Consider the following 27,203-nt stretch of genomic DNA (forward strand, 5'->3'; position numbering starts at 1 on the left):
TGGGCTTGTGGATACAATGACCCCTTTGACCTGAAATATCAGAAGGCTTGCTCATTCCTCCACACCACCCTTTAGGGCCGCATGGTCTAGCAGACCAGCTCCTCAAACAGCTTTCTACTTGACTCTGCTATATACTTTGCTCTAATTTCTTAAACTAGTAAAAGCAATCTGAGGATCCATCTGGCCAAAAGCTAAGAAGGCACAGTCCCAGATCATCCTCTCAAGAGGATGAGGAGGTTCGCTGTGATATTCTGCTCTTTTTATTCTTGTTTCCTCCCAGTGGTTTTTCTAGAATCTGCCTTCTCAAAAAAGAGCTTTATAACTTGAAGCCATGGAACGTGTTCAATAGAGCTGGCGCCCCCTAGTGATCCTGAGATGCACTTTCTGGCTCATCACCTTCCCTTTAGACATACCCATACAGTCCATCCTATAGGAAATCAGTCCTGAAGATTCGTTGGAAGGACTGATGCTGAAGCTGAAACTCCAATCCTTTGGCCACCTGATGCGAAGAACCGACTCATTGGAAAAGCCCCTGATGCTGGGAAAGAGTGAAGGCAGGGGGAGAAGGGGACGACTGATCTGAACTGAACTGACTGAAACACAGTTGTGACCCAAACAGTGGTGGCTTTACTGATGCATCTCAAGTTGAGATCAGCAGCTGATGTGTGCACACTTTGCTCGTGATAGGAAAATAGCAACTGAAGATTTGTAAACTACTTAGGAGCAAGGAAGTGTGAAGAGTGGAAGAGTAGGGTCACCCCATGTGCGAGGCAGAACCGATCATGAAAAGGAAATTCCGGTTTTCTCTAAGAGGATTCAGATGCGATTTGTTCACAAGTCTCTAGCCCTTTTGCATAATTATTTAGAAACAAGGGCTTCCCCAGAGGCTCAGTGGTAGAGTCCGCCTGCCAATGTAGGAGACCTGAGTTCAGTCCCTGGGTCAAAGAGCCCTGGAGGAGGAAATGGCAACCCACTCCAGAATTCTTGCCTGGGAAATCCCATGGATAGAGAAGCCTGGTAGGCTACATACAGATAGCTGTATGGGGTCACAAAGAGTCAGACAGAACTTGGCCACCACACAACAACAACTTAGAAACAGGCAGCCTCCTGAAAACTTAAAAAAAAAAAAAATCCCTCTTTCTTTTTCTTTGTAATGTCAGTAAGTTTTAAAGACACCAAAGGTCTGAAACTACCTATTTACAAACAGGAAAGTCTATTGCCTTAAAGACACATTAGTTTTGATGACCAACTTATGAAAGTTGTTTGGATCGGAGTCAGGAAGGGAGGGGACTGGAAATTTCATATTTTTTGTTCTAACTGAAACTAGTCAGTTAATCAGAAACATCTTAAAGGTTACTGAGAGAATTATTGTGACCAGTGCTTTTAAGATTTTAGAATGTGTTCCCTTAAATGCTTAAAGATGGCAGAAATCAGAGGCTTTAAGCTTACTTTTTTCAGGTAGAAAGGAGGAATCACCTATGTGGTATGATATGTGAGTTCTGGAAGAATCCACATGTCTAAAACTGCCCACACCAGCCCTCCATGAAAGCCTGAATCTCAAAGAATTGTCTAGAAAAAGCCACTGTCTGTTAAGAGGTAGCAGTGGTTAGTCTTATCTTCCCCAGGACTAACACAGGAAAAGACACCAGTCCCAGAAACCTCTAACCTTTCCACAAGTTGACACTGTTTGTCTATTTGCATGAAAGGGTCCATTTTGGTGAAATTTTCTACATCTTCTTACAGGTGTTTGATGAAGTGGCAAAGCCATTAAATTCGTATTGTAAAGGTATGCTTGTCAGATCTCATTCTACAAGATTCAAGGCACTTTTGAGAAGCCACATTAATTATTGCAGCTGGTCACTATAGTGATGAAAAGATATTCAAAATGTAAAACTAAATCCCAAAGACTTTTAATAGCCAAAAGAAATCTTGAGAAAGAAGATCAACATTGGAAGCTCACGCTTCCTGATTTCAAACTACATTACACAGATATAATAATCAAATAGTATGGTACTGGCATAAAAATGGACACATAGATCAATGGAACCAAATAGAGAGCCCAGAAATAAACCCATGCATGTATTCATAGTCAGTTAATTCACAACAGAGGAGCCAAGAATATACAATGGGGGAAAGGACAATCTCTTCAATAAATGATGTTTCTTAAACTGGACAGCAACATACAAAAAGATGAAACCAGACTACTATTCAGTTCAGTTCAGTCACTCAGTCATGTCCGACTCTTTGCCACCCTGTGAATTGCAGCACGCCAGGCCTCCCTGTCCATCACCATCTCCCGGCCGTGCATTGAGTTGGTGATGTCATCCAGCCATCTCATCCTCTGTCGTCCCCTTTTCCTCCTGCCCCCAATCTGACTCAGCATCAGAGTCTTTTCCAATGAGTCAACTCTTCGCATGAGGTGGCCAAAGTACTGGAGTTTCAGCTTTAGCATCATTCCTTCCAAAGAAATCCCAGGGCTGATCTCCTTCAGAATGGACTGGTTGGATCTCCTTGCAGTCCAAGGGACTCTCAAGAGTCTTCTCCAACACCACAGTTCAAAAGCAACATTTCTTCTGCGCTCAGCCTTCTTCACAGTCCAACTCTCACATCCATACATGACTACTGGAAAACCATAGCCTTGACTAGATGGACCTTTGTCGGCAAAGTAATGTCTCTGCTTTTGAATATGCTATCGAGGTTGGTCATAACTTTTCTTCCAAGGAGTAAGCATCTTTTAATTTCATGGCTGCAATCACCATCTGCAGTGATTTTGGAGCCCCCCAAAATAAAGTCTGACACTGTTTCCACTGTTTCCCATCTATTTCCCATGAAGTGATGGGACCAGATGCCATGATCTTAGTTTTCTGAATGTTGAGCTTTAAGCCAACTTTTTCACTCTCCTCTTTCACTTTCATCAAGAGGCTTTTTAGCTCCTCTTCAGTTTCTGCCATAAGGGTGGTGTCATCTGCATATCTGAGGTTATTGATATTTCTCCCGGCAATCTGGATTCCACCTTGTGCTTCCTCCAGCCCAGGGTTTCTCATGATGTACTCTGCATGGAAGTTAAACAAGCAGGGTGACAATATACAGCCTTGATGTACTCCTTTTCCTATTTGGAACCATTCTGTTGTTCCATGTCCAGTTCTAACTGTTGCTTCCTGACCTGCATATATAGGTTTCTCAAGAAGCAGGTCAGGTGGTCTGGTATTCCTATCTCTTTCAGCATTTTCCATAGTTTCTTGTGATCCACACAGTCAAAGGCTTTGGCACAGTCAATAAAGCAGAAATATATGTTTTTCTGGAACTCTCTTGCTTTTTCCATGATCCAACGGATGTTGGCAATTTGAGCTCTGGTTCCTCTGCCTTTTCTAAAACCAGCTTGAACATCTGGAAGTTCACAGTTCACGTATTGCTGAAGACTGGCTTGGATAATGTTGAGAATTACTTTACTAGCGTGTGAGATGAATGCAATTGTGCGGTAGTTTATATTATACAAAAAAATTATTCAAAATGGATTAAAGCCTTGAATGCAAGACCTGAAACCAAAAAACTCCTAGAAGAAAACATATGCAGTAAGCTCCTTGACATCAGTCTTGGTGACAACTTTTTTTCTACTTGACACCGAAAGGCAACAAAGTCAAAAATAAACAAATAGGATTGTATCAAACTGAATAGCTTCTGACCAGCAAAAGAAACCATCACCCAAATAAAGAAACAGTTTACTGAATGGCAGAAAATATTTCTAATCATATACTGATAAGGGACTAATATCCAAAATGCATGAAAAAAACATGTACAAACTAACAGCAAAAACCCAACAATCTGATTTTTAAATGAGCAGAGGTTCTGAACAGACATTTTCCAAAGAAGGCATATAGATGGTCAACAGGCACATGAAAAGATGCTCAACATCCCTCTTCAGAGACACATGAGATCAAAACCACCATGAGATATCACCTCACACCTGTTTTAGAATAGCTATTATCAAAAAGGGCTTCCCAGTTGGCACAGAGGTAAAGGACCCACCTGTCAATGCAGGAGACACAAGAGACACAGCTTTGATCCCTGGGTGGGGAAGATCCCCTGGAGTAGGAAATAGCAACCCACTCCAGTATTCTTGCCTGGAAAAGTCCATGAACAGAGGAGCCTGGCAGGCCACAGTACAAGGGGTCGCCAAGAGTCAGACACCACTGAGCAACTGAGCCCGGAAGTCACATTATCAAAAAGATAAAAATATAACAAGTGTTGTAGAGGATGTGGAGAAAAGGGAACCCTAGTGCACTGTCGGTGAGAATGTAACATGGAGCAGCCCTGTGGAAAACAGTACTAAAGTTTCTCAAAAAATTAAAAACAGAATACCATTAGATCCAGCAATTTCATTCCTGGGTATTTATCCAAAGAAAATGAAAAAACTATCTGCTGCTCACAGGGCGGAGACCAGTGGTTCCAGCTGTGCCCTTCTTATCTTCTTTAACTTTTCTGCAGGGCAGAGAGAGTGTTAGTAAGACAGGAAACTACCCCGCTGGCCCGCTGGACCTTGGTCCCTTCTCGTCCCTTTTCTGCCCTCTAGTGGAGCAACAAAACAGGACGGTAGGACAGCAACAACTAAGAAAACACCTAGCGCCAGAAACAAGTTTTTTCTTTAAAGAAATAAACGCCTGCACAGTTGGTTGATAGCACTTTCTAGATGACTTTGTACACCCAACCGGTGGCTCGAGTCATCTGCCCCCAGTGGAGGGGAAGCCTTTGCTCATGGTCTGTCTGTACTTTATCAGTAAAATGTGTTCATTAGGGTCCTCGATCCACGTCACCAAGGGGACTATGCCCTATTTTAAAGCATGGTCCTCACTCCATAATCTTAGAACATAGGGATGGCTTCATTCCTCTTTACACTTAGATTCTAAGAAATATATTTTAGATTCTAAGACTTGAAAACAGATCTGAACCCTAAATGTATCCCCACATACCAGTTCAGTTCTTGCTCAGTCATGTCCGACTCTTTGCAACCCCATGGACTGCAGCACGTCAGGTCTCCCTGTCTATCACCAACTCCCGGAGTTCACTCAAACTCATGTCCATTGAGTCAGTGATGCCATCCAACCATCTCATCCTCTGTCGTCCCCTTCTCCTCCTGCCCTCAATCTTTCCTGGCATCGGCCTTTTCAAATGAGTCAGCTCTTCGCATCAGGTGGCCAAAGGATTGGAGTTTCAGCTTCAACATCAGTCCTTCCAATGAAGTGATGGGACCGGATGCCCACTTAGGACATGCGACTTAGGACTCTCCTAAGCTGGTAAAATCCGAGTGGGTGAAAGATGGCCAAGGGGAGAGGTCCAGAGTGGGTGAGAGCAGTGCCGAGGGGCTATGGGGCAGTATAGATGACAGGACGGCTGTATGTGACCAGGTCTTGTGTTTTGTGCCTACGTTTCCCCTTTGAGTTACTCTACGAAACGCTCAGTCATTCAAGAAAGTAAACACCCAAGGTATAGCAAAATGGGCTGCTTTATTAAGCTGGCTTTCCAGAACAAGATGTTCCTTTGTTGTAATAATTCCTTGTGAGAATTTTACAAGGAAATAGGCTTTTCATCTCTGTGTGAAAGCTTCAGTTGTTATCAGGCCATATTATTAAATAAGGATTAAAAATAGCCCTGGAGTTTTTAAAGCATAATTCATATAGGAGGATAAATAGCGAGTTTCATTGTTTTGGTCCACATACTTCTTATGAATTGATTCCACCTGCTGTGACCAAAAAGACTGACACACAACCTAGCCTTTCGTCAGATTTTAAAGCTAAGAGCAACTGGGTTCAGTAATTAAGCTTTGTGGATCAATGGTGGTCACCCAACTACTCTACCTAATAAGACATTGATTGTTACTACAGTTGAAAAGAGAGTTGGACTATAAAGAAACCTGAGCGCCAAAGAACTGATGCTTTTGAACTGTGCTGTTGGAGAAGACTGTTGAGAGTCACTTGGGCTGGAAGGGGACCCAACCAGTCCATCCTAAAGGAGATTAGTCCTGAATATTCATTGGAAAGACTGATGCTGAAGCTGAAACTCCAGTGCTTTGGCCACCTAATGTGAAGAGCTGACTCACTAGAAAAGACCCTGATGCTATGAGGGATTGAAGGCAGGAGAAGGGGTCGACAGAGGATGAGATGGTTGGATGGCATCACCGACTCAATGGACATGAGTTTGAGTAAACTATGGGAGTTGGTGATGGACAGGGAGGCCTGCCATGCTGCGATTCATGGGGTCGCAAAGAGTCGGACACAACTGAACGACTGAACTGAACTGAAGTTGCATGTCTCAGGAATACATCACTCCCTATTTAGCAGCCTCAGTTCAGTTCAGTCGCTCAGTTGTGTCCGACTCTTTGCGACCCCATGAATCGCACCACGCCAGGCCTTCCTGTCCATCACCAACTCCCGGAGTTCACTCAGACTCACATCCATCAGGTCAGTGATGCCATCCAGCCATCTCATCCTCTGTCATACCCTTCTCCTCCTGCCCCCAATCCCTCCCAGCATCAGAGTCTTTTCCAATGAGTCAACTCTTCGCATGAGGTGGCCAAAGTACTGGAGTTTCAGCTTTAGCATCATTCCTTCCAAAGAAATTCCAGGGATGATTTCCCTCAGAATGAACTGGTTGGATCTCTTGCAGTTCAAGGGACTCTCAAGAGTCCTCTCCAACACCACAGTTCAAAAGCATCAATTCTTCTGTGCTCAACTTTCTTCACAATCCAACTCTCACATCCATACATGACCACTGGAAAAACCATAGCCTTAATTAGAAAGACATTTGTTGGCAAAGTAATGTCGTTGCTTTTCAATATGCTATCTAGGTTGGTCATAACTTTTCTTCCAAGGAGTAAGCAACTTTTATGTGAGCAACTTCATGGCTGCAGTCACCATCTGCAGTGATTTTGGAGCCCAAATAAATAAAGTCTGACACTGTTTCCACTGTTTCCCATCTATTTCCCATGAAGTGATGGGACCAGATGCCATGATCTTCATTTTCTGAATGTTGAGCTTTAAGCCAACTTTTTCACTCTCCTCTTTCACTTTCATCAAGAGACTCTTTAGTTCCTCTTCCCTTTCTGCCATAAGGGTGGTGTCATCTGCATATCTGAGGTTATTGATATTTCTCCTAGCAATCTTTTCCAGCTTGTGCTTCTTCCAGCCCAGCGTTTCTCATGATGTACTCTGCATTTAAGTTAAATAAGCAGGGTGACAATATACAGCCTTGATGTATTCCTTTTCCTATTTGGAACCAGTCTGTTGTTCCATGTCCAGTTCTAACTGTTGCTTCCTGACTTGCATACAAATTTCTCAAGAGGCAGGTCAGGTGGTCTGGTATTCCCATCTCTTAAAAAATTTTCCACAGTTTATTGTGATCCACACAGTCAAAGGCTTTAGTATAGTCAATAAAGCAGAAATAGATGTTTTTCTGGAACTCTCTTGCTTTTTCCATGATACAGCAGATGCTGGCAATTTGATTTCTGGTTCCTCTGCCTTTTCTAAAACCAGCTTGCACATCTGGAAGTTCACAGTTCACGTATTGCTGAAGCCTGGCTTGGAGAATTTTGAGCATTACTTTACTAGCATGTGAGATGAGTGCAATTGTGCAGTAGTTTCAGCATTCTTTGGCATTGCCTTTCTTTGGTATTGGAATGAAAACTGACCTTTTCCAGTCCTGTGGCCACTGCTGAGTTTTCTAAATTTGATGGCATATTGAGTGCAGCACTTTCACAGCATCATCTTTCAGGATTTCAAATAGCTCCACTGGAATTCCATCACCTCCACTAGCTTTGTTCGTAGTGATACTTTCTAAGGCCCACTTGACTCCACATTCCAGGATGTCTGGCTCTAGGTGAGTGATCACACCATCGTGATCAGCTGGGTCGTGAAGATCTTTTCTGTACAATTCTTCCATGTATTCTTGCCACCTCTTCTTAATATTTTCTGCTTCTGTTAGGTCCATACCATTTCTGTCCTTTATCGAGTCCATCTTTGCATGAAATGTTCCCTTGGTATCTCTAATTTTCTTGAAGATGTCTCTAGTCTTTCCCATTCTGTTCTTTTCCTCTATTTCTTTCCACTGATCGCCAAGGAAGGCTTTCTTATCTCTTCTTGCTATTCTTTGGAACTCTGCTTTCAGATGCTTATATCTTTCCTCTTCTCCTTTGCTTTTCACTTCTCTTCTTTTCACAGCTATTTGTAAGGCCTCCCCAGACAGCCATTTTGCTTTTTTGTGTTTCTTTTCCATGGGGATGGTCTTGATCCCTGTCTCCTGTACAATGTCACGAACCTCCTTCCATAGTTCTTTATCAGGCACTCTATCTATCAGATCTAGGCCCTTAAATCTATTCCTCACTTCCACTGTATAATCATAAGGGATTTGACTTAGGTCATACCTGAATGGTCTAGTGGTTTTCCCTACAAGTCTGAATTTGGCAATAAGGAGCTCATGATCTGAGCCTCAGTCAGCTCCTGGTCTTGTTTTTGTTGACTGTATAGAGCTTCTCCATCTTTGGCAGCAAAGAATATAATCAATCTGATTTCTGTGTTGACCATCTAGTGATGTTCATGTGTAGAGTCTTCTCTTGTGTTGTTGGCTATGACCAGTGCATTTTCTTGGCAAAACTCTACTAGCCTTTGCCCTGCTTCATTCTGTATTCCAAGGCCAAATTTGCCTGTGACTCCAGGTGTTTCTTGACTTCCTACTTTTGCATTCCAGTCCCCTATAATGAAAAGGACATCTTTTTTTGGTTTAGTTCTAAAAGGTCTTGTAGGTCTTCATAGAACCATTCAACTTCAGCTTCTTCAGTGTAACTGATTGGGGCATAGACTTGGATTACTGTGACACTGAATGGTTTGCCTTGGAGACAAACAGAGATCATTCTGTCATTTTTAAGATTGCATCCAAGTACTGCATTTTGGACTATTTTTTTGACCATGATGGCTACTCCATTTCTTCTGAGGGATTCCTGCCCGCATTAGTAGATATAATGGTCATCTGAGTTAAATTCACCCATTCCAGTCCATTTTAGTTTGCTGATTCCTAGAATATCGACATTCACTCTTGCCATCTCTTGTTTGACCACTTCCAATTTGCCTTGATTCATGGACCTGACATTCCAGGTTCCTATGCAATATTGCTCTTTACAGCATCGGACCTTGCTTCTATCACCAGTCACATCCACAGCTGGGTATTGTTTTTGCTTTGGCTCCATCCCTTCATTCTTTCTGGAGTTATTTCTCCACTGATCTCCAGTAGCATTTGGGCACCTAATGACCTGGGGAGTTCCTCTTTCAGTATCCTATCATTTTGCCTTTTCATACTGTTCATGGGGTTCTCAAGGCAAGAATACTGAAGCGGTTTGCCATTCCCTTCTCCAGTGGACCGCATTCTGTCAGACCTCTCCACCATGACCCGCCTGTCTTGGGTGGCCCCAGAGGCATGGCTTAGTTTAACTGAGTTAGACAAGGCTGTGGTCCTAGTGTGATTAGATTGACTAGTTTTCTGTGAGTATGGTTTCAGTGTGTCTGCCCTCTGACACCCTCTTGCAACACCTACCATCTTACTTGGGTTTATTGAGGGTTTAACAGCCTCAGTTGTCTGTTTTATTATATATTATGATTTGGTGAGTAAGGAATTTGGGGAAGGCTTGCCTGAATGATGCTTCTGTTTCATGTGACATTGACCAGGTCACTCAGTGGTGTTCAGCTGGTGAACCAGGTCCATGACAGCATCACACACCTGTCAGGTGTTTTGGCGGAATGGCCAGAAGGCCGTCCTCAGCTGGGGCTGTCAAGTGAAGCACCTACAGGCAGCCTCCAGCGTGCTGGCCTTGCGGGGTCGGGGAGGGGGGGGGGAGTCAGTGGACAAGGCAGAAGCTGCATGGCCCTTTGAAGTGAGAGCCACACAGCATCACTCCCACCGTATTTTCTTGGTTACCACATAGTCACCAAGGTCAGGCCACATTCAGAAGGAGGAGAATCAGAGCCCACTTCCCAAGGGTCTGATGGGATGTCCAAGAGGAGGCTCAAAGAATTTGGAGCCATCTTGAATTCACCACCCTATCTGATTTCAGAGTGTGCTGAAATACTCAAACTATTTACTTATAGATTCAGGTCTTTACTGAAGTTGCTCAATCATGTCAGACCCCTGTGACCCCATGGACTGTAGCCCACCAGGCACCCCGTCCATGGGATTTTCCAGGCAAGAGTTTCAGAGTAGGTTGCCATTTCCTTCTCCACGGGATCTTCCCGACCCAGGGATTGAACCCGGGTCTCCAGCATTGTAGGCAGACACTTTTACCATCTGAGCCACCAGGGAAGTCCAAGCCTTTACTAACTTGAACCAATTTTTTAAAAAAATTTTAGCAGGGCATAAAAGCAATGTTGTTGTTTCATATTATCCAGTGATGAGCAGGGCACTGTACCTGTACTACTTTCTACAGCAAGTCTCACTAGCTGGAGAGTGACAGACCAACCTTCCTTTCTTGTTGCTGCTTACAATCCAAAGAACCATAATATACTGGTTAAAATGACATTAACCAAAAATCATCCTCCTCCGTTTCTGATGTGTCAGTATCTCTAAGTTTCCTTTTTTTTTTCCCCCCATGGAAAGCAAAGGTGACCTTTATTCAAATGGTAAAAAAGAATGCTTTCTGCCTGATGTCCAAAGGTGATACGAATTTTAGAAATACATTTTTCCATGAGAGTCCAAAAAAAAAAAAAAACTACACACACAATAAAGGACAGAGATTAAGATTAAGGGTTAGAAATATGTATCACAGGTGATTAATTATCACTAAAAAATATGCAGGAATACATTCACTGTCATTTTTTAAACCAAATAATTTCAAGTGGAGAATATTACAATAAAGGCTCAATTCTTTCAGTTAAAAAAATTTAAAAGGCAGTGGACAGAACATCATATGACTGACCAAACAAACTTTTTATATTGTCAACCTTTCTCACAAATATGTCTATACACACACAAAGTAACTAGGGGAAAGAAAACAAAACCTCCAACTCTTTTTGAATAATGTGATGAAAGACAAATAAGAGCACTCTACTTGCAGGATACAAAGGGTTCTCTCAGACAAGTTTTGATGAACAGAGTAGATGCCTGACACAGAGACAAATGCGTGTGCGTGTGCGTGTGCATGCACTCAGTCACTTAGTTGTGTCCAACCATTCGCCACCCCATGGACTACTACAGCCCACCGGGCTCCTCAGTCCATGGAATTTTCCAGGCAAGAATACTGGAGTGGGTTGCCATTTCCTACTCCAGACCTCTAAGTTTTCTTAAGCATGGAATTCTCTGCTCAGAGAGTTAAATGACACCAAAAAGCCACTGAGTGCAACCCAAACTTCATCTTGTCGGGTAATTTATGGGAAGAGAGTTGAAGGCATCCAGCCTGGATGAAGTTCAAACGAAAGGGACAAAGTAGAGGAGAGGTAAAGGCTTTCAAAGATTCTTTGAATCCACCGCATCCAAGGACCTGACACCAAAGGAACCGAGAAAACAAAGTGTTAACTGTCGTCATTTAGGGAGAAAGCCTGAAGTCTCTGGCTCTCCAATCGCACCTTCATGCTGGGTGACCTTCACAGCACATGGCAGCTGAGCTGTGCTAGGTGTCTTGGCCACGCCCGTGGCCATTGTCCTAAGGGCCCCATCCGACTCCCTGGTGCGCCCCACCCAGGGTGCCTCCCTGTCCTGATTTCTCATCCCCACAGTGCACGGTGGTTGGAGATGGACTGGGGAACTGGGGTGGGCGGCTAGGGGTGCACAGCGAGGGTCTTCCTACTGGATCGCCAAGAGCCTCACGGGCCACAGGCAGAGTCCCGTAGATTCAAAAAATGGAACCAAATCTCTGGCTTCCCAGAACAGCCCTAAACTTGCACACTCTAAGTGAAAAGAGGGTATTGAGGCTAGTAGCTCCTTAACCAGCACATACTGCTTCTCCTGGATAAGAATAAATGGCTGCCTCTTAGACATGACAAAGAAGTGACTATAAAAAGGGCCTATGGGGACTTCCCTGGTGGTCCAGCGGGTGGGGCTCCACGCTCCCAATGCAGGGGGCACTGAGGTTCAGCCCCTAGCTGGGAAACAAGATCCCATATGCCTGCCACACCTAAGAAGTTCACATGCCACGGGCGGCGGGGAGGGGCTCTCTTGGGCCCTGGTTAAGGCCCAGTGCAGCCAAAATAAGTAGATAAATAAGTATTTTGTAAAGGGCATATGAAGTGGCCCACCCAATTTCTTCCACATGATGTAACAGCCATGTTTGTCAACCATCCATCCACTGAGCACAACTGGTGCCTGAGACAGTCAAGAAACCTCCTGCAATGCAGGAGACCGAGGTTCAATCCCTGGGTCGGGAAGATTCCCTGGAGAAGGGCATGGCTACCCACTCCAGCAATTCTTGCCTGGACAATCCCATGGACACAGGAGCCTGGCGCTCCATGGGGCCGAAACGAGTCAGACACAGCTGAGCGACTTTCACTTACTTTTCAACACAAGGGAGGAGCCCTCACTGTTTGAGATCTAGAGACCACACGTCTCCTTTCTGTTGGTCGTCGCCCAGGCTACCATCCTGCTCATCCCACCTGTCCCAGCTAACTCCAGCCCCAGTGCTCTCCTGCCTCATAAAAAATTGAAGTCATTTCTCCTCAGATCACCCTCTAAGGCTGAAGGCTCCAAAAAAGCAGGTTTTCTGTTCATCAACACTGGCCTCAAACAGTGTTACATGGTGTGTACTCCTTACTCAACTTTAAATAGGCTTCTTGTTGTTGATCAGTCACTAAGTCATGTCCAACTCTACGACCCCATGAACTGCAGCACGCCAGGCTTCCCTGTCCTTCACCATATCCCGGAGTTTGCTCAAACTCATGTCCATTGAGTCCGTGATGTCATCCGACCATCTCATACTCTGCAGCCCTCCTCTCCTTTTGCTTTCTATCTTTCCCGGCATCAGGGTCTTTTGAGTTGGCTCTTTGCTTGGGTCCAAAATACCACTTGGTAGTTAGAAAGACTGAAAAGCAGCTTTTCTGTTGCCCTACATCAAGATTCAGCTTTCACACAGATGACCAACTACAGAAGGACAGAGAAAGAGTTGAAATAGAGCCCATAAAACTAGTAAAAATGGAGAATTTTTGTTTTTTTTCCTGGCTTTCAACTTTTTATTTCGTATTAGGGAATAGTCAATTAACATGTTGTGGTAGTTTCAGGTGAACAGCAAAGGGACTCAGCCATACATGTATGTGTATCCCCCAAAACCCCTTCAAAAAATGGAGAATATTTTTAATCTCATGATCATGCAGGCATATTTAAGATCAGACTTCCCTTGAAGACTGAGGAAGTATGTGCCCACATGGTCTGCATTTCTTCACAGAGCTACACTTTCAGAAGCTTCAAAATTATCTTTTCAAACAATCTTTGGTATTTGTGTATTTCCAGCCTCTCTCTCATCTGACATAAGCCACAGGCAGGCCTCCGCAATTCCCTGGTCCTCTGCAAACAGGATTTGTCATCCATCTCTACATTGTGGTCAATTCTTTCAACAGATGGAATCCAAAACAGAACATCTGGCTAGGAGGCACAATCTTAGAAACAGTACTTCACCACAGGTAATTATCTGTCATGAATTCATTTCAGGAGATGGCAAGAGCAAAGGGATATATCTTTACATTTTCAGGTGGAGCAGTGTGGGTGTGAAATGATGCTGCTATCTATACATTTTAAACTTTGTTTGAACAGGAATTCTAACAATGTAGGCAAGAGTTTGATCCTGAAAGGATGTGTGCTTAATAAAATGTAACCTACTAATTAAAAAGGAAGGGAGAAAGGCAAGATTTGAAATATCTAATCCTTCAGGACTTAAGAAGTTAGAAAATAAAAAGCAAAACAGAGCATTTAAACATTTCAGGAAATGAAGTTTCTAAGAGTGCTGTCACAGCCTATGCTTTGTTTTCCCAAGTATCCATTACAAGAAATTACTAAAGCAAAAAGGATAAATTACTCCAGTACAAATAGTCAAAACAGACAGGGGTCTAACTTCCTTAATATAAAAATCAGGAAGAACAAGACCAAAAGGCAATTTGAAAAATGAGCAAAGGACATAAACAACAAAGGATAGATAACAGAAAAATAGATACTAATGGTTTTTAAATGTGTAAAATTAAACTCAGTCTCATGTATACTAAGAGAAATGTGCGTTAAATGACAATGGATCTCATTTTTCACTTGTCAGATTCAAAATGTTAGGGAACACACTGAGCAGACAAAGATGGGGAAGCAGACACAGCATTCACGGAGGGTCAGGGGAGCACTGTTTGGCATAACCTCTTTGGAGAGCAAATTTAATAAGTTATCAGAATCTTAAATACGCACATCCTTCCTCTTAGCAATATCATTCCCAAGAGTTTAGGTTCCATATATGATTTTCACTACAGCACTGCTTATCACATGAGAAAGGGGAAACTACCTAAATATCCAACAGTGGCAAACTGATAGTAGAATACACCCACTATGAGAAAAATGCAAAATGTTAACAAGAATGTGAGGGAGCTACAGGCACCAATGGGGAATGATTTACAAGACACGATGTTAAGTAAAGACAGCAAAATGCAACCAAATGTATTTCCAGTGTACTACCTTTCATAGCATCTGGTCCCATCACTTCATGGCAAATAGATAGGGAAACAGTGACTGACTTTATATTTTGGGGCTCCAAAATCACTGCAGATGCTGACTGCAGCCATAAAATTAAAAGACATCTGCTCCTTGGAAGAAAAGTTATAAGCAACCTAGACAGCATATTAAAAAGCAGAGACATTACTTTGCCAACAAAGATCAGTCTAGTCAAGGCTACGGTTTTTCCAGTGGTCATGTATGGATGTGAGAGCTGGACTATAAAGAAAGCTGAGTGCTGAAGAACTGATGCTGTTGAACTGTGGTGTTGGGGAAGATTCTTGAGAGTCCCTTGGACTGCAAGGAGATCCAATCAGTCCATCCTAAAGGAAATCAGTCCTGAATATTCATTGGAAGGACTGATGCTGAAGCTGAAACTCCAATCGTTTGGCCACCTGATGTGAAGAACTGATTCATTTGAAAAGACCCTGATACTTGGAAAGATTGAGGACAGGAGGAGAAGGGGACGGCAGAGGATGAGATGGTTGGATGGCATCACTGACTCAATGGACATGAGTTTGAGTAAACTCTGGGAGTTGGTGATGGACAGGGAGGCCTGGCGTGCTGCGGTCCATGGGGGTCACAATGAGTTGGACATGACTGAGTGACTGAACTGAACTTTTTGTGGAAAAAAAAAAAAAGGTGTGGTATTTTAAAATATTTTAAAAACATCTTTGGCCTTCTCTTTAAAAAGTGGAGTTGAGGTACTTGCTGGTGGTCCAGCAGTTAAGACTCTGTGCTTCCAGGGAAGGGGGTGTGGGTCTGACCCCCTGGTTGGAGAACTAAGATCCCACATGTGATGTGAGCAAAAAAATATCTTCTAAAAAATAAGTGAATAAATAACAAAAGGTAAAGTTGAATTCCACTCTCCTTGAAGGCTAGACTTAGACTACAGTATAAGACGGAAATTACAGCGTGTGATTTCTCAGTTGCTGTGCTCAGTCAGTCAGTCATGTCCAGCTCTTTATCTGTCCATGGGATTTTCCCAGGCAAGAATACCAGAGTGGGTTGCCATTCCCATCTCCAGGGGATCTTCCTGACTCAAGGACTGAACTCGCATCTGTTTCATCTCCTGCACTGGGTTCTGACACAATGTCATGAAAGGCTTCCTGTCTTGGATCCGTGCTCTGGGGAGAGCCAAAATGTGACAAGGACACTAAAGCAGCACTGTGGAGAGTCCAGGTGATGGACACGTGAACCTCTTCACAACTGACAGGAGTCAACCAACCCCACGGAAGTGGATCCTCCAGCCGCAATCCGTCCTTCAGATGAGATCAGGGCCTTGGCCAACATCCTGGCTACAACCTCATGAAGGAGAACTACCCAGCTTAAGCCACTCTCAAGCTTCTGACACACAGAAACCTTGAATAGTAAACGTTTGTTGTTTTACGGTGTTAAGTCTTAGAGTCATATGTCACACAGCACTCAGTAACCAATGCAGCGAAGATATTCACATATATGCTTGAATATTTGCAGAATATCTCTAGAGAGAAAATGGAGAGACTGGGCCTCAGGGGTGGAAGAAAACATTTTTGATCATACTGTACCTTTTTATATTTATGTTTTTATTTTCCTAATGTATTATCTTTTCTTTAAAAAGACACAGTTAACAAAAGAACCTCATAGATTCCATGAATGGCTGAACTGTGCATAAACATCTTTAACCTCCCTATTTTAACTCTTAAAAAATTTAATTTGTTCCACTTGTGAAATAAAACTGAAGTAAATAGTAAAATACAAGTTGAAATATTTTAGAAAATATCTCCCCCCAACTCTGCCCAGATACAGAGCCCACTGTATAAATCAGCACTCTGTCAGAAAAAGAACAGAGAAAATTAATGATGAAAAAAGAGAAGCTTAGGAGATTTAAATAACCACCTCCCTGATTCTCAGAGAAAACTTTTCTTGGCTGAATATCACAGGAGCTCAGAGAATAGTTAGGGCAAAGCCAGCCTATTTTAGAAAATCTTGAAGAATCTGTGCTAGGGATTATCCAAGGGTCCCACTCTCTGTGTCTCCTCAAATACAGTTAAGTCCATAACTCTTTAGAGACCACTCGACATGCAGGTCCTCTGTACCTGCTTGTATAGCCCCCACTCAACAGGATCCCACTTTCCCTTCCTCCCCAGGTGAATATTATGTGCCAGACTATAGTGCCTTCATGGAAAAGACTGACTCTGGCCCTTGAGCAAGGGACCCTGGACTGAGCAGTGGGGAACAGAGCTCGAATCCAGCAAGGCACCTTGAACCAATCATCCATCCATCTGACTTATTTACTTTCCATTACCAAGAAGAAAGCTGAGCACCAAAGAACTGATGCTTTTGAACTGTGGTGTTGGAGAAGACTCTTGAGAGTCCCTTGGACTGTAAGGAGATCCAACCAGTCCATCCTAAAGGACAGCCCTGAATATTCATTGGAAAGACTGATGCTAAAGCTAAAACTCCAATACTTCGGTCACCTGATGCGAAGAACTGACTCATTTGAAAAGACCCTGATGCTGGGAAAGATTGAAGGAGGGAAGAGAAGGGGATAACAGAGGATGAGATGGTTGGATGGCATCACCAACTCAATAGACATGAGTTTGAGTAAACTCCAGGAGTTGGTGATGGACAGGGAAGCCTGGAGTACTGTGGTCTATGGGGTCACAAAGAGCCAGACACGACTTGAGCGACTGAACTGAAGTGAACCAAGAACAGATGGAGGGCCTCCCACAATCCCTCTGCTGTGCCAGGTGGTGAGGACACCCCATGAATCTCACTCAAGGGCATGTGCTGTGTTGTGTGTGCACATGTGTATAAGAGGTTAGCAAAGCACCTCTGTTCCCACCCCAACTAACCTTGTATGATTTCAAAAATGTAATGTGAAAGCGGACAACAGAGGACAAGATGGTTGATGGCATCCATTGATGACTCAATGGACATGAGTTTGAGCAAATTCTGGGAGATAGTGAAGGACAGGGAAGTCTGGCGTGCTGCAGTACACAGGTTGCAAAGAATCGGACACAACTGAGCAACTGAACAATCACAAAATGTGTAAGCAAGTGGCATAGACACTCAGAAAACAATGACGAAAAAAATGTCATTTGGGGGGAAAAATTAAAGTTACAGAACTGCATTTTTGCTCATTTCCCTTTTGAACACAAAATTCATATTTGGTTATGGAAATAACATCTCCCTTTTAAGCTCTTCAGACACCAAACCAAAGAGGTCTCAGCCTGCTTGCTCCCGGACGCACAGAGAGTCCACCAGATGTTGGTCCCAACAGACTCCGTCGCCACTCCCAACCCCCATTCAATGTGACAATGTTAGGACAACTCAGTTAATTTACTTATCTATTTAGGGAGGCAGCATCTCTCGGAGACAATGCTTATTCAAAGGCCATGACTTGACTTCTACTTTGTTGTACTCAGTTTCACCTCCCTGGAGAGTCTAAATATAATGGCAAATACAAGTTTTCGAGCTCAGCAGTAGCTGCATATTAGTGGTTAAATGTATGGTCTCCAAAACATAGTTTAAGAAATTATTAGATTCTGGTCCAGGACTAGTCACTTGTCACATACATTATGCTTTTTTTAATTAAGTCATGTGAAATTTGCTAGGAAATCCATTTTTTAGACTATTCCACCCCTGCTGCCTGTGTGCTCAGTCATGTCCAACTCTTTGCGATCCCATGGACTGTAGCCTGCCAAGCTCCTCTGTCCATGGGCTTCTCCAGGCAAGAATACTGGAGTTTCCTTCTCCAGGGGATCTTCCCAACCAGGGATCGAACCCATATCTCCTGCATTGGCAGGCAGATCTTTCAGCAATGCACCACCTGGGAAGACCTATCCCACCCCTGGAGCCTGCCTGAAAGTATTAGAAGAACCAAACCTGTAAGCAAGACTTCCTTAGCTACTAAATCCTTGTGTCTAAGATCCTTACTTTACTCCATGGTGTTAGTATCTTGTTTGTCATTTGTTCTCACTGTGTTGGTGTGTTATTATGTTGTCATCCTTTGCTTTGTAACGAAGAGAAGAATTTTTGTTTCTAAAGACATTGCAGGGTTACCCTACAATTTGATAAATAATTATCACTTCTTTGAGAAAACAAAACTAAAAATTACATGATCAGCAATTCATTTACCATACAATAATTCAAGGAGGCTTTCCAGTGGACTGCTTTATACATTCATGGCTCTTTTACAACCAAGAATACATTCTTGCATGTGCACAGAATAAAATAAAATGACAAAGTAATAGAATGACAATTCTCACCAAGATAGATAATATGAACTACCAGGTGGCTAAATTTAGAAGCACATCTTATTATTACATTTTACTGTGTCATATGTCATTACTTTCTGATAATCAATACATTTATTTGTCACCTATACATTTTAAAAATAGGAATAAATATAAAAAATTTCCCAAATAGAATGAGAACTAATTAACTTAAAACTTTGTTTAAAAAAAAGAAGAAGAAAAAAAACTGTGTTTACTAGGCTGTCATGAAGGCTAGGTAGTTAGAGGAACATTGCAGTATTATCCTTAAAGAACAGCTCTGTGAAATTTACACTCCAGTCATGGCATCAAAAACACACCAAGATACACTGGCCCCTGACATGTTTAAAAAACCTAGACAGTCAGATGTCCACTATGGAATACAGCGTCCAGATAAAGTGCAGCCCAAATAAGGAGCTTAGGAATGGTTAAATTTGGCAAAGAAATCCTATTCTGAACTAATTTAAGGATTCTACATCAAGTATCACAAAGTCAAGAGATAAAATAGGCTAAAGGGCTTTTGCTTGAGTTTTGCTTTGCTTCTGTTTTTCAAGACAATGATTAGAAGCATGAGAAGAAAGTGAGATGCCTTAACAATCCTATGGGACACATCCTAAGTGACCCTTAGAAGTTGCATCAGGCAGCAGTTGCTTCAAAACCAGTTTCACTGTTTGGAGGTCCATTTGTTACTTTAACAAAAGGAAAAGGACTGAGTACCCTGCCAATCATCGGAGTCAAACATTATGGCTAAGCCACTCAGGACATGCCCCCTTGCCTCTGCCCACACACACTACTCTAAGCAGAATCTGAGAAAACAACTTGTTTTTACTTTTCATAATATTCTTCTCCCCCAGAGAATGGAAGTAATTGGGTATATAGAGGTATTTTCCCTAAAATAAAATAAAATGGCAAGGATGGAATGGAAAAGGGACTATCCCCATGCAAAAATCAATGAAAGTTGATCAGAACTAGCAGATGTAACAAGAATTCACACTTATACCAGGCTTCTTTCAAGTCAGGTACTGTTCTAAGTAGAATCTTATCTTGAATCCCAACAACCTCATAGAGTAAGTACTATGGTTGTTCTGTTTTATCCATAAGCAACGAAGGCACAAAAAGGCTAAGTAACTTGCCCAAGGTCACACAGCAAGAAAGAACAAAGCCAGGATTTGGCCCCAGCTCACTGGCTCTAAAGTCTGTGCTACTGATCATTACAATATACCACCTCCTATAGGCAGCCACCGGTTCACATACATCATCCATTTCCAGACCTGTGCTCCACACTGGAGACAGCATACAGAGGGTGGTGTGAGTGGAGTTTTGACAGGGGGTACCCAAGCCAAATCAGGGTTGGGAAAGCCTCCCTGGAGGAGACGATGGCCACGCGGAACCTTGGACACAAGCAGATAGCCAGGCAAGGGAGGACGAGAGGGATGAAGGGGAAGAAACTTGATTTGGGTAGAGCACATGGAAAATTTCAAGGCAGAAAAGAATGTGGTTCTCCCAAGGACCAGTAAGTAGTTTAACTTGGCGGCACAGTGGTATCAAAAGGGGGGGGGGGGTGGTGAGGGGGCACCCAGGCAATGCCAAGGAGACAGGAATCACATCCCAGAGAGCCTCGTGATCTGGCTAAGGAGTGGGGATTTATCTGCCATAAACAACTGAAGAATTTTATACTAGGAAACAAAAAGATCAGGTCTTTTCCTCCTTAGTTCACTGGCTATGACGAAAGACTAGATTGGAGAAAACCAAGGATGGAAGCTGAGTCCAGTTAGGAAACTGTTTCCAAGCTGTAATGAGAGACTGGTATCCTATAGCCCAGAGACCAGAGCCAGGGGAAATTTCTTAAACCAAGGGGCGGAGCTAGAATAGGCACAGCAGCACCGTGTTCAGGTTCCCCCTCCCCTAACTCCCCTGAAGTCTTCGTGCTCCAGGGACCTCCTTGGGGTTTGTACCCTCAGATTAGGTCCCAATACATGGTCTGAAAAGTCCCAGCATCTTTAAAATTGCCCTGAACAACACAGTGAAGAAAAGCAAGCCCGTTCTTCTCAAACTCTTGCCACTCAAAGGATTCTTGAAATTCTGATCTTAATCATGTTGGGAACTTTTTTTTCCTTATTTCCTTTTTTTTCTTTTCCAGTTATTAAAATTTGCTTACATTTCTGTCAAAGAGGTTGGGTCATAACTGGCCTCTATAAGCCTGGAAATATTTTGCAAGGATTATGACTTAACATACAATGCACATTCTTGACCTTATTATCTGCTGCTTTCCCAGTCTGGCCAAAGGTCTTTGGGAAGAGCTTTTTCAACAAAAAACCTGCTCCTGGACCTTGGTCCTTATTTGTGATGCCTCATAGGAATCCCTATTTAAACTCAAAACTACCTCACTTGTATCTCTACAGAATCTTTGTCCTCTTTGACTCTTTGAAGTAAGGCTGAAAATATGACAAAGAAGCAGACGATGGTTATCAGCATATGGCATGCTTCTTTAAAAAAAAGCTAAAATGTTCCATAAATGTTACCATATTTAAATAAACTTCCATTTTCCTCCCAAACATACTTTATTGATTCTCCCAAAATGAAAGAGGTTTTGGGAGTTAAAAATTTGGGCCAGCTCTGGGCCTCTGAGCTTTGAGTCCTAGTATACAGTTTCACTTTACAACCAACCTGTTGGCATTTTTTCACTTTAAGTATTAGCGTTTCCTTTGGCAGAAACTGTTCGGAACATCAATAGGGCTTGTCAGGGTTTTGCTTTTGTTCTGTAGGTTCTTTGAGAATCTCCAGACTAGAAGGGCCAGTTAGGATTTTCAGGACAAAGGCCAGTGGGATGCTGGACTTACCTCCCACCACCCTCATCCCAACCTCTTTGTTTCCAAACCCTTAATTCTTCCCCATCACATTCCTTTGGATTTCCCCAACTCGGTGGAAAAAAAAAAAAAAAATTCCGCCTGCCAAAGCAGGAGACGTGGGTTCGATGCCTGGGTGGGGAAGATCCCCTGGAGAAGAATAGCAACCCATTCCAGGAGTCTTCCCTGGGACATTCCATGGACAGAGGATCCTGGAGGGCTAGAGTCCATGGGGTCGCAAAGAGTCGGACACGACTGAGCGACTTAACAACCACGCTCCTTTAACTCTTCTCGTTGAAACGTAGCCTGTCCTGCCTGGCTCTCGCGGACAGAGGGCTCGGTGACCATCGGGCGCAGAGAGCATGACCCCTGCGCGTCCCTCTGGGATCAGATCTGAAAAGACACCACTGAGGGTGCTGGGAGGGGGCGTCCCAGGAGTTGCGGGAAGCCAGGTTTACCTTCACGAAGAGAGTGATGTCGTGGTCCTGCCCCGGGGACCCCTCCTCGGACGCCTCGCCGCCCTCCTGGCCGCCGTTCTCGGGCACTGTCCCGCCGCCGCGTTCAGCGCTGCGCTCGTCCGCCAGGTGGTTGCTCAGGTCAGCCTGGGGCTCCCCGACCTCCGCCGGCCGGATCGCCTCTCCAGCCGCGGTGCCCTCCTCCTCGCCCCCGGCCGTGGCCTCCTCGCTTGGCCCCTGGAGACCCCGCTCCGGCCTCTCCTCTTCGGCCTCCTCCGCCTGCCCCGGGGGCCCACCCTGGTCCGCGTCCTCACCGGCCTCTGCCCTCGCGTCCCCTGGGGCCGCTTCCCCCGACTCCCCTCCCTCCGGGTCGCCCGTCTCCTCCGCTGAGCCCCGAGGCCCCCGCGCAAGCTCGCCGGGGGTGGACCCCAGGCTCTCCGCCGCTGGGGCCTCAATCGCCTCTGCCTCGGACTGGGGTCTGTGGCCCCCTCCGTCCCGGGGCTCACCCTCCGCGCCCTGCGCTCCTGCCGTCGGCATCCCGACATCCGTGCTGGCCCCTGCTGGCCCCCCGACATCTGTGCTATCCGCCACCGAATCCTCGGCTCCCACGCTCTCCCCCGCCGGCCCCTCGGCGTCCACGCGGGCCCCCACCGATCCCTCGGCGTCCACGCTGTTCCCCTCCGACTCCGGGGCGTCCACGCGGGCCCCCACCGATCCCTCGGCGTCCACGCTGTTCCCCTCCGACTCCGGGGCGTCCACGCGGGCCCCCATCGACCCCTCAGCTACCACGCTTTCCCCCACCGACTCCGGGGCGTCCACGAGCGCCCCAGACGCCCCAGGCGCGCTGCCGGCCGGCTCCCTCGGCCCGCTCCCCGCTTCTTCCTTGGCGTTCAGGGCAGCGGGGTCCCCGCGCCCCCCCTGAGCCTCCCCCGGCTCCTCGCCCTGCACACCTGGCCCGGGGCTCGCCTCCTCCTCCGGCTCCGCGCCGCTCGTCGGCCCCTCTCCCCCGCGGGCGTCCTCCCCTGCCTCGGCCTGGCCCTGCGCCCCGCTCCCGCCCCGCGTCTCGGCTCCCGGGCCCCCGCCGGAGCCCGGTTCCAGCCCGCCCGTTCGCCCTCCGGCCGGCCCCGGGCCTTCTCCCTCGGGCCCCGCGGCCGTCGCGGCTGCGCCCGCCCCGTCGCCCCCCGGCGCCTCCGCGGGGCCCTCTCTAGCCTCCTCTCGCTGAGCCTTCGGGCCCGCGGCCTCCGGCTCGCCCCGCCTCTCTGCCTGAAGCGCCGAGCCCCCGGACGGGCTCCGAGGACGCGGGGCGCCCCCCTCCAGCTCCGCGACCTCGGCCATGGCTGTAGATCCCTGTCTTGGACCCGAGACCCTTCCTGGACTCTGCTGAGGAGCCGGCTGGCGCTAGGCGAAGGGCACGGCGCGGGGGACCGTGGCAGCCCCTCGGAGAGGACCCCCCTGCTCCGGGCTCTGGCGGCGCCTGAGCGGTGCGCTGGGCGCGCGGGGCGAAATCCTCTAGCCACAAGACGCCGCGCCCCTTCTCCCGAGCTTAAACTCTCTGGTTCTTTCACCGCTCCTGTTTCTCCCTGGTTCCGTGTCTGCTTCCCACCTGGACCCCTAATTCCGACCTTGGTTCCCTGGAAAGGCGCCCGCGAGGGTGCAGTGCGCGGCTGGGGAGGGCCGCTCGGCGTTCGGAGGTTGACCAGGAGTGCCCGGTGCCACCTCCATCCCCCCTGGGGCTTGGGCGGGGTTTGCATCCTCCTCCGCTCCCCCTACGTGGGTGGCCTGAGAGCCTGGCCAATGACAGCCTTTCTTGCGGCCTTTGTGGATTTCAGTGAAAAGATCCTGATCCTGCCGGCAGCTTGGGAGCTTTCTGGAACAGCTTCAAGTTCCAGAACCATTAAAATCACCCCCAGACGCCCAAACACCTAATCCCCACTTTCCCAGGAGTCAAGTGTTGAACTTCAGCAGCTGCTCAACTGCAGGCGCCCCTGAAATGCCTCGGTGCCCACGAGCAAGGTGGATACCTCCTGGAAGAAGGAAGGCAAGGCGGCACTCCTTCCTTCCAATTTCTGCCGGGGCCTACTGAGAAGTTCCAGGGGCCTCGATATAGAAGGAAGAGGAGCTGTATCATGTAATCAGTCGTATAATTCTGCATCTTTCTTTGATTTTCTGTAATTTAAAATGCAATATTTCTAGCTCTGGTGGTTCAGATGGTAAAGAATCTGCATGGAATGTGAGAGACCAGGGTTTGATCCCTGGCTTGGAGAGATTCCCCTGGAGAAGGAAATAGCAATCCACTCTAGTATTCTTGCCTAGAGAATACCATGGACCAAGAGCCTGGCGGGCTACAGTCCATGGGGTTGCAAAGAGTCTGAGCACGACTAAAGCACACATTTTAAAATGAATACAGGCTCAATGCTGAAAATAGGGTAGCTAGAAAATAACAGAGCTCTTGAAAATTTTTCTGTTATCTCATTACCCATGTTAAATGAAGATATCTCCTGCCATGTCAATAAACAAGAAATGTCACAGCCATCAGTGACTTCTGGCCTCCAAATGTGATTGAGGGCTCCCAAAACTGCAATCCAGGGGATGCCACCACCCTCCATGGTGATTGCTGAGGAGCCGAGGGAATACGAGAAGCAGCCATCTACTGCTGTTTAAGAAGAACAAGGAAACTGGATTTGGCCCCAGATAGTGAGGTGCATATGAAAGGAATGAATTCTGTAAGCCCAGAGGCTTGCATCTTCCCAGGCTTAGAATGCTAAATTCCTGAACTTGATACCAGATCTTTGATGCTCAGACTACCTAGTCCCTTTGTTACAAACTTGTTCATAGCCTGACTCCCTCTCCGGCCTCCTTGGAGGAGTCTCTCAGATTTAACTAAGGTGCTGTCTCCAGGGCTGCAGTCTTCCCTTTGCCCCAAATAAAACTGAACTCAAAAGTCTCAAGTTGGCTTCCCTGGCGGCTTAGAGGTTAAAGAGTCTGCCTGGAATGCGGGAGACCGGGGTTCGACCCCTGGGTCAGGAAGATCCCCTGGAGAAGGTAATGGCAACCCACTCCAGTACTCTTGCCTGGAAAATCCCACGGAGGGAGGAGCCTGGTAGGCTACAGTCCATGGGGTCGCAAAGAGTCGGACACGACTGAGCGACTTCACTTTCACCCACAATAAACACTTTATTTTAGAGAGAAAGAAGGAGGTGGGGTGGCCTGGGGGCTGGGTGCTAGGGAGCCAGAGCAAGACTTTGAGTATACAGCAGTGAACAAGACTGAGAAGTTTCCTCCCGTTATCAGAACTTCGGAGTGGAACAACAGCAACAAAAAATAATCAAACCAGATACCTTTGGAGTTTTATATAGACATATACACTTGAACAGGGCTTTCCTGGTGGCTCAGACGGTCAAGAATCTGCCTGCAGTGCTGGAGACTTGAGTTCAGACCCTGGGTTGGGAAGATCCCCTGAAGAATGGAATGGCAACCCACTCCAGTGTCCTTGCCTGGAGAATCTCATGGACAGAGGAGCCTGGCGGGCCACAGTCCATGGGGTCACACAGAGCGACTAAGCACACACAAACACATGAACATATAAAAAAAACCTTAGCTCCTGTATCTCACACTGCCATATCCAACCTGCCAGGAAATCCTATTATGTCTATTTTTTTTTAAGTATATCCAGAATGCAACCTCTTTAATCTACCCTCATTGCTACCAGACTGGTCCAAGCAGCCATCACCTCCTAACTGGTTCTCCTGCTTTTCCCTCACCCTCCTATAGTCTGTTCTCCAGTCAGTTGATCCTCATTTGAAATCACCAGTCCACCACGCCACTTTTATGCTTGAAACCTTTCAAAGACTTCCTGTCTCATGCCAAGAAAAAGCCAAGTCCTTACACATCAAGTATGAGATTCCATAAAACCAGGCACCTGAATCTCTTCTGGCCTCACCGGCTTCTAACACACCAACCTCTCTGCTATTTCCTGGAACTTGATGGGCAACCCTCTGCCAAGGATGCTGCCTGTATCCTCAGTGATCACTCTTTACCTTTTGAGATCTTTCACATGCTGTTTTCTCGAAGCACTTATTTTACTTTATGTTTTAATTTTATTTTTATGGGAATAATCCTTAAGACCTACCCTCTTAGCAATATACAATATTGCTTACCATCGTCACATTGTTGTACATTAGATCTTCAGAACTTACTCATCTTTTGCATAACTGAAACGTGTGACCAACACCTTTCCAATTTCCCCTCACCCCAGTCCCTGATAACCACCATTCTATTCTCTTTCTATGACTATTTTAGATTCTACCTATCAGTGAGCTTATGCAGTAATTATTTTTTGTTTTTCCGGCTTATCTTACTTAGCATAAGGCCCTCCAGATTCATCCAAATTGTTACAAATGGCAGGATTTTCCTCTTTTTTTTTTTTTAAGATTGAATAACATTCCATTGTCTGTATCTACCATATCTGCTTTATCCATTCACCCAAGGAAGAACATTCAGGTTGTTTCCATATCTTGACCATTATAAGTAAAGCTGCAATGAACAAGGATAAGCAGTCTATTTTCAAACACAGGCTCTACTCTCAGTCACCCTTTTCTGCCTTGTTTTTCTCCATAGCAGTTATCTCCTTGTGACATAAGCTATTCTACTTACTCATTATCTGTCTCCTTCATCCCACCCCACCGGGATGGTGGTTCTGTGAAGCTGGACACATAATAGGCACTCAGTAAATAAGTGCTGAATTAGTGACTGCATGCATGCTTTCACATATATCAACCTGTATACAAACACACACACACACATATATAGATAATTTTTTTGGGTCATGCCACATGGCATTTGGGATCTTAGTTCCCTGGCCTTCCCTCACCTTAGTTCTCTGCCCCTTGCATTCGAAGCACAGAGTCTTAACCCCTGGAGTGCCAAGGAAGTCCCCAATC

At 45.5% G+C, this 27,203-nt stretch overlaps 1 protein-coding gene across 1 annotated transcript in view; it reads right to left on the minus strand.

Moving 5' to 3' along the window:
* CLIC6 (chloride intracellular channel 6) overlaps positions 1 to 24,012 on the minus strand; it is a 59,656-nt gene extending 35,644 nt beyond the window's left edge. Inside the window, exon 1 of the mRNA XM_012185952.5 lies at positions 22,267 to 24,012. Within this exon, the coding sequence (XP_012041342.3) occupies positions 22,267 to 23,598 (1,332 nt within the window). The 5' untranslated portion in view covers positions 23,599 to 24,012. The remainder of the gene's footprint in view (positions 1 to 22,266) is intronic.
* Positions 24,013 to 27,203: the final 3,191 nt, after the last annotated feature.

Source organism: Ovis aries, chromosome 1 (genome assembly GCF_016772045.2).
Source record: "Ovis aries strain OAR_USU_Benz2616 breed Rambouillet chromosome 1, ARS-UI_Ramb_v3.0, whole genome shotgun sequence".
Lineage (NCBI taxonomy): Eukaryota > Metazoa > Chordata > Mammalia > Artiodactyla > Bovidae > Ovis > Ovis aries.